This window comes from Filicampus tigris, chromosome 16, assembly GCF_054856515.1.
Source record: "Filicampus tigris isolate MCC_2025a chromosome 16, RoL_Ftig_1.0, whole genome shotgun sequence".
Classification (NCBI taxonomy): domain Eukaryota; kingdom Metazoa; phylum Chordata; class Actinopteri; order Syngnathiformes; family Syngnathidae; genus Filicampus; species Filicampus tigris.
This window is the reverse complement of record NC_141232.1, coordinates 17272129-17282500: the sequence shown is the minus strand read 5'-3', so window position 1 is coordinate 17282500 and position 10372 is coordinate 17272129. Positions and strand designations below refer to the sequence as shown.

At 44.5% G+C, this 10372-nt stretch overlaps 3 protein-coding genes across 8 annotated transcripts in view; 1 reads left to right on the top strand and 2 right to left on the bottom strand.

Moving 5' to 3' along the window:
• scpep1 (serine carboxypeptidase 1) overlaps window positions 1–2817 on the bottom strand; it is a 49802-nt gene extending 46985 nt beyond the window's left edge. Inside the window, exons 1-2 of the mRNA XM_086055727.1 lie at window positions 2659–2817; window positions 69–208 (exon numbers count right to left, since the gene is read on the bottom strand). Of these exons, the coding sequence (XP_085911853.1) occupies window positions 69–208; window positions 2659–2716 (198 nt within the window). The 5' untranslated portion in view covers window positions 2717–2817. The remainder of the gene's footprint in view (window positions 1–68; window positions 209–2658) is intronic.
• Window positions 2818–3220: 403 nt separating this feature from the next.
• The window catches only part of coil (coilin p80), a 36601-nt gene continuing 29449 nt past the window's right edge, over window positions 3221–10372 (top strand). For 2 of the 5 annotated variants that reach the window (XR_015089960.1, XM_086054590.1), the window contains exon 1: window positions 3222–3767. Coding sequence is in view for 3 of the 5 variants with exons in the window: in XM_086054590.1 (XP_085910716.1) it covers window positions 3463–3767 (305 nt within the window). In the remaining 2 variants the exon portion in view is untranslated. Of the gene's footprint in view, window positions 3768–6080; window positions 6240–10372 lie in introns of those variants that run through there. The other 3 variants (XR_015089961.1, XM_086054588.1, XM_086054591.1) reach the window with 3 other exon arrangements.
• The window catches only part of LOC147135030 (uncharacterized), a 38002-nt gene continuing 36610 nt past the window's right edge, over window positions 8981–10372 (bottom strand). For both annotated transcript variants that reach the window (XM_086054593.1, XM_086054592.1), the window contains exon 2: window positions 8981–10040. In XM_086054593.1, the coding sequence (XP_085910719.1) occupies window positions 9287–9943 (657 nt within the window). In that variant the 5' untranslated portion in view covers window positions 9944–10040 and the 3' untranslated portion in view covers window positions 8981–9286. The remainder of the gene's footprint in view (window positions 10041–10372) is intronic.

Here is a 10372-nt window from a genome sequence, read left to right as displayed (position 1 = left end):
GGGTAAACTTAAAAGTAATATTGAAAAGCCACAAATGCCACTTTTCAATACAAGTAAATGTGTCATACCTGTAGCCACATGATCAGAGGAAATTCTTGATGCTTTTCAAACTGGCTGTCTGCATAGTAAAGCCACCAGAACATGTGGGCCCCATCTCTAACTTCCACATAGTCCCAGGCTTCTTTGCCTGCCAGTGGACTCAGAAGTCCTGAAAACAATTTAACAACAATATTTTAAGAACTGATATTCTAACATAAATATGTGTAATCGGCAAAGGGGCCTATTGACCACTAGGCAAACATACAGTTGCCTGGGAGCACAAGAATAAATAGTATTATTTAAAGGGATGGTTGGGCCGAGATGGCCATGTTTTCACTAAGAAGTTCGTTTTATATATTTTTTGATCAGGAAAATGAAAAGAGTTGTCATTTTCTATTTTATCAATAAATTTGGGAGAAATTCGGAAATAAGTGACTACATGAATAACGCCAGGGAAATGGCCGCACCCCCTACCGTTCTATCCTTGTTCGGTCGGAGTCACTGGAGGAACCGATTACAAACTCTCCATTGGAAATCACTGTACTTTCATTGCTTATAACGTCCAAAGATGGTGATCAATTGGCAAAATTTATGTGGACATCCCTACTAATGACCACTTCAACATGTCAAAAGGATTAACCTCTGCGTGGCTGATTTATATGAGAATGAGGAAATTTGGAAGTGAGCAGAGCTACATAGATTTATGCTGGGACGAGCGCACACTGCTTCTTTGCTAAAAAAAACAAAACAAAAAAACACTGCTTCTTTGCTGATCACGGTTAGGACGGGCCAGGCATTAAACACCAGTCAGGATATTTACAGAGACTAAAGTGGGAATGAGTAGACGTGCACATTTATTTGGATGAGGAATGGCCCCAGGCCCCATGGTTAGGGGGAAATAATGATCAATGATCCAGATTGCTTGCCCGCTGCCAGTTGCCGTCTGCCTCCTGAGAGTTGACACGAGTTTAGCGTCGCTAAAAGTCCCAAATATAAGCAGTCGGGGTTCGTGTGCGCATTCATGCTCTTGTTCGCTTTAGCCTGTGGAGAAGCGATCGCCACGGTATTTTTGATTTTGTGGAGGTGATCATGATGACACCACGTTTTATGTCAATAAATCCAAACTATTGTGAAGAACACTTTTATACTTTCACAGGTTGAAGTGGACAAAAGTAGTAATGAACATTTGACGTGATCTCATCAGGCCTCCACAAAATCAAAAATACCGTGGCGATTGCTCCTCCACTTTAAGCTGAAGCGGACAAGAGCATGAATGCGCACACAAACCCCGACTGGTTTAGCGACGCTAAACTAGTGTCAGCTCTCAGGAGGGGGACCGCGGCTTGCAGCAGTAGCAGGCAGATTGGAGCCCTCCTCTTCCCTCCCCGGCTAAAGGTAGGATTGGGACGGCTAATAGCAACAACTAGATTCAGGCCATTAAAACAAAAGGTGTTAGCACAACAACATTAGCTCCTTACTGTCCGCCCAGCGTGTGGAGGTGAAGATGAGCCTGTGTCTTCATGTAGCCTCGCAAGCAGTCGCGTGCGGTTACCCTGCTTGCTTGCTTGTGCCAATTGATCGCCGTTTTTGGACGTTAGAAGCAATAAAAGTACAATGATTTCCAATGGAGGGTTTGTAATCGGTTCCTCGCGTGACTCCGGCTGAACAAGGATAGAACGGTAGGGGGCGCCGCCATTGTGCTCATTATCAAGGGGCGTTATTCATAGATTTACTTATTTCCTAATTTCTCCTAAATTAATGGATAAAATAGAAAATGGCAACTCTTTTCATTTTCCTGATCAAAAAATATATAGAATGAACTTGTTAGTGAAAACATGGCCATCCCGGTGTTACCTTCCGTGATCAGGCTTGAGTCAGTCGTATCAGCCCCAAACCGTGGTAAAGGGGCGAACTGACTGCAGTCAGCGTGCTGGACAAAGACAACGAGGCGTCAAGTAGCTTAGCAATCGGGGTTCTATTTATTTTTTTGATCTCCTTCTTTTCCCTCCTACACAAGCATTTTCCTTCCGGGTTTTCTCCCGCCACCAGCACACGTCACATGCCATGTAGCTGCCTCAGGCCTTTAAGCTCATCCAAGTGTCCCTTTAATTTATTTGATTCAGTAGCACGGTGTATTAGCCTATGTGTGAAAAGAAATTTAATATACACAAATAATTTAGAACATATTATGGGGTAGTGTCAGCTTTACGGTCAAAGGAGGAGAGTACCACCTTGTATAAAGTGATTCAAATCCAACTGTAACTCCACTATCCATATTATCCATCAATTATCAGGTCAATGTTTGTAGTGTTTGGGTTATTATCACCTCTCAAAGCCCTCTCAGTATATCTTTAAAACTCGTCTAACGTAACGGTGTTTATGTTTTTGTTATTGATTTAAATGTTTAGCTGTCTTAGTTTTTATATGTCTGATTTTTACTTTATGTACAGCACTTTGTATACAGCTGTGGTTGTTTCAAAGTGCTTCATAAATAACATTGAGTTGAGTCTTGAGTGAGCGATTAAGTTTGAATACATACATACATACATACATACATACATACATACATACATACATAAAACTGAGGTTGATGCAGCCACATATTAACAGAGAACGTACCTTTGCTGGCGGTCATGGCAAATAGAAGCAAAACAGACATTGTCCGGCATTGACCCATTTCTGCTTAACTTCTTTGCTCGGTTCTTCATACAGTTATTATTATGATTTTTTTTAAACATGTAAAGTCACGTGACAAAATTTAACATCAGCTGTCTTCTTCTTCTTCTTCTTCTTCTTCTTCTTCTTCTTCTTCTTCTTCTTCTTCTTCTTCTTCTTCTTCTTCTTCTTCTTCTTCTTCTTCTTCTTCTTCTTCTTCTTCTTCTTCTTCTTCTTCTTCTTCTTCTTCTTCTTCTTCTTCTTCTTCTTCTTCTTCTTCTTCTTCTTCTTCTTCTTCTTCTTCTTCTTCTTCTTCTTCTTCTTCTTCTTCTTCTTCTTCTTCTTCTTCTTCTTCTTCTTCTTCTTCTTCTTCTTCTTCTTCTTCTTCTTCTTCTTCTTCTTCTTCTTCTTCTTCTTCTTCTTCTTCTTCTTCTTACCACTCCCACTCCCACTGCTCTTTTAGGCAGATCACGCCCTGCTGCAATATGATTGGCTTCAAGACGCCAAACGCTTCTTATGATTGGCTGATGCATCAAAGTAAGGCATGCGTTACAGCGTCCAGGGTAGAAAGGGCAGTATCTGACTTAAGTGTGCCGGCGTTGGTATAAAATTGATTAACCTGTATATGAAAATGCATATTAATTAATTTGCGTTGCCTGCCCCTCTCACATGGATACAGATCTCATTTGGCCTTCTCCTGCCTCAATTTAGCAGCCAATCAAGGCGTGGGGCGTGTCTTGTCCAGAACTCCAGTGGAATGTTGCAATTATGAGAAATGGCAGCATTCGCATGGTCGAAAGTAACCTGAACATAACCGACATGGCTGCTACGCATTGTAGTAACTACATCCGTGTACGTTTGCACTTTGACTATCCTCCACCGGCAGTCGTGGATTGTCGCAAGTGCTGGCTGCTTGTGGATTTAAACACATGTCGCATGGTGTCCGATCTGGAGAGCATCATCAGAGATAAATTTGAGTTAAGTCGTCAAAGCATTATCAAACTCTTTATAGATGATTGCTATCTGCTACACACGGAAAGCATTTATGTTGTACGGGATAACGACAGCCTCAGGTGAGTTTTTGAATGTCTTTTTTGAAATGTTTATATATTTGTATTGTTGCTACGGAATAATTGGTACGATGTCATAAACGCACTGCGGTCTTTGTGAAAACCGTGGACTATGTAATCTGTAATGAGAACCCCCATGTGTCTATAATACTCATGTGATTCGGGGGGATGTCAGATCACTTATTTCCCTCCGAGTTGGAGTTACTTGAACAAAGTATCTGTCGATCCGATACCCGTCAATGCTTTGAAGATATGTTTTACAGTTGTTCAGTGGTTCGATAAGGATCATGGCTAAGCTTTAGAAAACAGATGAGCTATGATTGGTCGTTACCTGAGCAACTTCGATGTCATCTTTAGTCGACAGAAGTGACAAAATGGTCGCCCCCTGAGATGGCAAAAAACGGGTGCATTTTGCTGCTTAAAGTGGAAGTCAGAATATCTTCTATGCAAGTCCACTAATTTAAAAAAGGCATTCGTTTGTGGAATAAGAGATAATCCACCCATTTTTAGCCCTTTCCTGGGGTGGCCGTTTTGTCACATCTGTCGACTGAAAATGACATCACTGCTGATTGGTCGTTACCTGAGCCCTGAGCAGTTGTGATGTTATTTTCAGTCAACAGAAGTGACAAAATGGCCACCTGCTGGGATGGCTAAAAAGGGGCGAATTTTGCTGCTTAAAGTGACACTTGGGTGAGCTTAACATTGGCACTTATATAATAGGTTTGCATGTAAAAATGACATCAGTACTAAAGTGCCCCATCCTCCCCCCTGCCCCCAAAAGACTCTGTAGTGCAGGGGTATCCACACTTTTTCAGCCTGAGAGCTACTTATGACATGACTGAGTCAAAATGATCTACCGCCCACTAAAGATGCAAAACACATTATTTATAAATAACTGCATATTGATAATTATTTTTATATGTATGTATGTATGCTGGTGCACCTTGCATGACTGCATCAACCTATATAGCACAATACAACAACAAAAATGTTTTGTAATTACCTTACTCTGATAACTTGCACTGAATGAAATTAGCCAGGAACGCATAGTCCGGACAGTAGCAGCTGATAGCCAGCCTCAAGCAGATTTGCAGTAACAACAATTGGCCCATTGCTCCATTCGGCGCATATAAAACAAGTCAACTTTTTTTCACACTATGCTAATGCTATCAATATTGTTGTCTTGGTAAAGTTCAAGAAATGTTAAAAAAAAGAAAGCCGCAGAGTGAACAGGACGCTGTGGATCTGTGTCGGATGAATATTGGCTGCCGCGAGGCGGAATGGCAAAAAAGTTGATGGGCGGATTTCCGGTGCTTCGCTCCGCGCCCCACCACTCCAACTACATTGACTCCAATTGAAACGCACCGCCAGAAAATGTTCCCAACGCAGTTGGTGTGAACTTAGCAATACAGTGGTGAGGACGGATGATAGGCTAGTGATCTACCCACAATGCCTAATGTCCATTAGCCAACAGCTAATAGAAACAACTAGCTTCAAGTCATTAAAACAAAAGGTGTTAGCACAACAACATTAGCTCCTTACTCTGCGTCCAGCCTGCATCGATCTTCATGTTGTGGGGTTGCCTCCCAAGCAGTCGCGTGCGTTGTCCGACACTGCTTGCAGCCGCCAAAGAGTGCGGTAAGCCCTCATTGAACAAGCGTCAATGTTCAGCGAACAAAAAGTTCCAGCGAGGCTGACTCCACAACCGAGTGTGGCCGCATTGGAACGTAAATTTTCGGCTGTTTACGTTCCAAATTGGACGGCGTGTTGTCGGTCGAAAAACTGGGGCCATTCCACATCCAAATAAATGTGCACGTCTACTCATTTCCACTTCAGTCTCTGTAAATATCCTGACTGGTGTTTAATGCCTCGACCGTCCTAACCGTGATTAGCAAAGAAGCAGTGTGCGCTCGTCCCAGCCTAAATTTATGTAGCTCTGCTCACTTCCACATTTCCTCATTCTCATATAAATCAGCCGCAGAGAGGTTAATCCTTTTGATATGTTTAAGTGGGAATTAGTAGAGATGTCCACATAAATGTTGGTGCCAATTGATCACCAATTGATTTTTGGACGTTATAAGTAGGGATGGGAATTTCGACTAATTTGCCCGCCGACTAGTCTCAAATTTTATTTGCGACTAGACGACTAGTCTATAAGCAAGAAAACTTGAAATTTAATACATATTGAATTCAAAGTTGAAAATGCAAATCTTTTGTGTATTTACAGTTGGGGATAATTTAGCCCAAACATTCAGGACAGTTTGTTCATTTAAATTCTATATTTATATTTATTTTAATAAATGTTTTTGGATTATTTTTCACAAGAGCCAAGAGTCGCCCACGCTTGCCGGCCGGGACGAGGAGCCGAGCGCGACTGGGGGCGAGCTAACGTGCTATTGTTGCTACGCAGCTTGCGGCAGGAGCCCGAGGCTGCGCGCCGCACATGTGGTTCCTCATCGCTCCGGAAGAGTGGTTGTAAGCAAGTTTATGCTTACTGTAAGGTTCACACCACGTGAGACATTAGTAAACAATGCACACAATGAGGAGAAGACACTTGACAACAATATTGTCTTTTTACTTGCAAGGAGAGCGCAGGGAAGTGTACGATTACAGTTCTTAAAACCCTCTGCCCGGCTCCCGCGCCTCCTCTCTTTTTATTTTCTTTGGAGTCCCTGATTACAAAGGTGTTCTAGCTCTAAGGGAAAGGGGAGCGAAAGCAGCTGGAACACTATGAACTTGTTTTGTCTATGTGCGTGTGTGTGTGTGTGTGTTTGTGTGTGTGTGAGCCATTAGCATACATATGTGGAAGCAAAGCACATCAAGCAAGTTGGGCGTAGATTTGGAAAAAGCTGAAGCTAAACCCACAAGCTAATGAAGCTAACAGGCCTTGTCCACAAGAATCCAACACATGAATAATAAAATACATTATTCTTACATTCCCCCAGTTTTTATATAATATAAAGCTAAACCTACAAAGCTAACAAGCTTAATTATGAAAAATCCAACATGAATAATAAAATACATTATTATTCTTACATTCACCCCTGTTTTTATATAATATAAAGCTAAACCTACAAAGCTCACAATCCTAATCATGAAAAATCTAACACATGAATCAGTATATACATCATTCTTCTTACATTCCCCTGTTTTTCTTACATTTGCACAGTCTGATGTGGAAGCAAAGCACATCAAGCAAGTTGGGCGTAGATTTGGAAAAAGCTAAAGCTAAACCCACAAGCTAATAAAGCTAACAGGCCTTGTCCACAAGAATCCAACACATGAATAATAAAATACATTATTATTCTTACACTTACAAAGCCTACAGACGACCTTGTTGTCATCTGCTGCATCAAAATACTGCCAAACGGTGACGTTGTTTTTCGTGGGAGCTTCGACATCTCTTTTCTTCCTCAAACTTAGTGTCCCCGCCCCCTACTTTGTGTGCGTGTGGGCGGGGGAGAGAGGAGCAATTATCTTTTGGTGCTTGGCTTGTTTACCGAGTCAGAGAGACGTGAGAAACAAGATGCATGACAATGCAACGTTTAACCGACTAGTAAAATACTAACTGTTTAATAAATTGTAGACGGTTAAACGATTAGTCTCGCACATCCCTAGTTATAAGCAATGAAAGTACATTGATTTGCAATGGAGAGTTTGGAATCGGGGCGGCACGGTGGTCGACTGGTTAGCTAGTCCGCCTCACAGTTCAGAGGTCGTGGGTTTGATCCTGGCTCCGGCCTCCCTGTGTGGAGTTTGCATGTTCTCCCCGTGCCTGCGTGGATTTCCTCCGGGTACTCCGGTTTCCTCCCACATTCCAAAAACATGCATGGTAAGTTGATTGGACACTCTAAATTGCCCCTAGGTGTGATTGTGAGTGCGGATGTTTGCCTCTGTGTGCCCTGCGATTGGCTGGCAACCAATTCAGGGTGTCCCCCGCCTACTGCCCGAAGACAGCTGGGATAGGCTCCAGCACGCCCGCGACCCTTGTGAGGATAAGCGGTATGGATAATGAATGAATGAATAAGATAAGATAAGAAGATAAGAATGCCTTTATTGATCCCACAGTGGGGAAATTTTCATTGTTACAGTTGCAAAGATATAGGTCACACAGGGGCGGCGGCATAATGTGGCCATTAATGTATAACATTGACGGCAAACATTTAGAATCAAACCTATGTAGATATACGCAGTAACATGTGTATATACACATGTGTATACACACCAACCTACATCTACATAAAAAATATGAGGAACACTCATTTTGGCCTGTACATAGTACAGAGGAAAAAATACTCTAAGTGACAGTGCTGCAGTGCTGTAGTGAAATGTAAGGAACAGCATTGGATAAAAATAAAACTAGACTAACAGTAGTGGGGAATGTTGAGTATTGCACGGTATTACAGTAGTGGGGAATATTGGGTATTGCACGATATGAGCTCAGGTGCAGGACTGCACAATTGCACTAATGACCGCCAGTTTGTAGAGACTACACAATGTTCTTGTTAAAGAGTCTGACAGCAGCAGGCAAGAAGGAACGGCGGAATCTCTCCTTTGCACAGCGAGGGTGTAACAGTCTGTCACTGAAGGTGCTGTGGAGTGCTGTTAGGGTGCCCTGGAGGGGGTGGTCCGGGTTGCCCAGCATTGATGACAGCTTGGCCAACATCCTCCTGTCCCCCACCGAGTCCACAGAGTCCATGGAGCAGCCCAGGACAGAGCCGGCCCTCTTGACCAGTTTGTCCAGCCGCTTCTTGTCCCGGGCCGAGACGCCGCCTGCCCAGGTGACCACTCCCTGGAAGATGACCGATGCAACCACCGAGTCATAAAAGTTCCTGAGGAGTGTCCCCTGAACCCCAAAAGACCTCAGTCTCCTGAGTAGGAAGAGTCTGCTCTGACTCTTCCTATAGAGGGCGTCTGTGTTGTTGCACCAGTCCAGTTTATTGTTCAGATGAACACCCAGGTACTTGTAAGTTGAGACTCTCTCAACATCTGTTCCCCGGATATTCACTGGTGCAGGTGAAGAGTGCTGGGGCCTACCGAAATCCACCACCATTTCTTTGGATTTCCCCGCATTGATCAGGAGGCGGTTCTGCTGGCACCAGTCCACAAAACCCTGAGTAAGTTCTCTGTACTCCCGATCATCTCCGCCTGTGATGAGGCCGACAATCGCAGAGTCGTCAGAGAACTTCTGCAGGTGACAGGTAGGGGTGTTGTAGTTGAAGTCCGAGGTGTAGAGGGTGAACAGGAAGGGAGCCAAGACAGTTCCCTGTGGGGCCCCCGTGCTGCAGAGGAGCACGTCAGACACACAGTCCTGTGTCCTCACATACTGTGGCCGGTTTGTGAGGTAGTCCTGGATCCATGTGGTGAGGTGGTGCGCCACCCCCGCCCGCTCCAGCTTGTCTCCCAGTAGGGTGGGCTGGATGGTGTTGAAAGCACTGGAGAAATCAAAGAACATGATCCTCACAGTGCTCCCCGCCTTCTCCAGGTGGGAGAGTGAAGTGTGGAGGAGGTAGATGATGGCATCATCCACACTGATGCCAGGCTGGTATGCGAACTGGAGTGGGTCCATTGAGGAGCTCACCAGGGGGCGCAGGTGGACAAGGACCAGTCTCTCCAGGGTCTTCATCAGGTGAGACGTCAGCGCCACTGGTCTGAAGCTGTTGAGCTCCTTCGGGTGGGGGGGTCTTTGGCACCGGGACCAGGCAGGATGTTTTCCATAGCTGGGGGACCCTGCCCAGCTTCAGGCTCAGGTTGAACATGTGCTGGACAATTCCACACAGCTGGTCTGCGCAGGATTTGAGGGGCTGGGGGCTGATGCCATCTGGACCCGCTGCCTTCCTCGCCTTCATCTTCTTCAGCTGGTTCCTCACCTGAGATGTTGTGAAGGCCAAGGCTGGACAGGAAGGAGTGGTGGCTATCTGGTGTAGCTGGGAGCTGGAGACTGTGGAGAAAAGAGGGGAGGGGGTGACACGCCCAGCAGGAGGAGTAGGTGGAGACTGCAGCAGGAGAGACTGAGTGGAGGCAGGCATCTGATCGAACCTATTGAAAAAGAGATTCAGCTCATTTGCCCACTGCAGGTCCCCCCCAGTCCGGGTCTTGGGGGGTTGTCCGTGGCCTGAGATGGTCTTCAGGCCCCTCCAGACTCCCCTGGCGTTATTCTGCAGCAGCTGCTCCTCCATCCTCTTCCTGTAGGACCTTTTCCCCTCTCTGATCCTCCTCCTCAGCTGGCGTCCTCCTCAGCTGGCGAATGAGTTTGGAATCGGTTGCTCCATTGGCCTAATTAACGAGAGGCATTATTCATGGAGTCACTTATTTCCTAATTTCTCCAAATTGAATGGATAAAATAGAAAATAGCAACTCTCTTCATTTTCCTGATCAAAAAATATATAAAATGAACTTGTTAGTGAAAACATGGCCATCCCGGCCCCACCGTCCCTTTAACTCATATTCCACAAACGCAATATTAATTAATCAGAATCCTGCGTTTCAAATAGTGGACCTGCTGGGAACATATTCTTGAAAAAAATGTGTTTGGTTGACTTCCACTTTACGGAAATCGATGGCAAATGAGTAGCATGTGAGTATCGATAACAAATGATCAATACGGC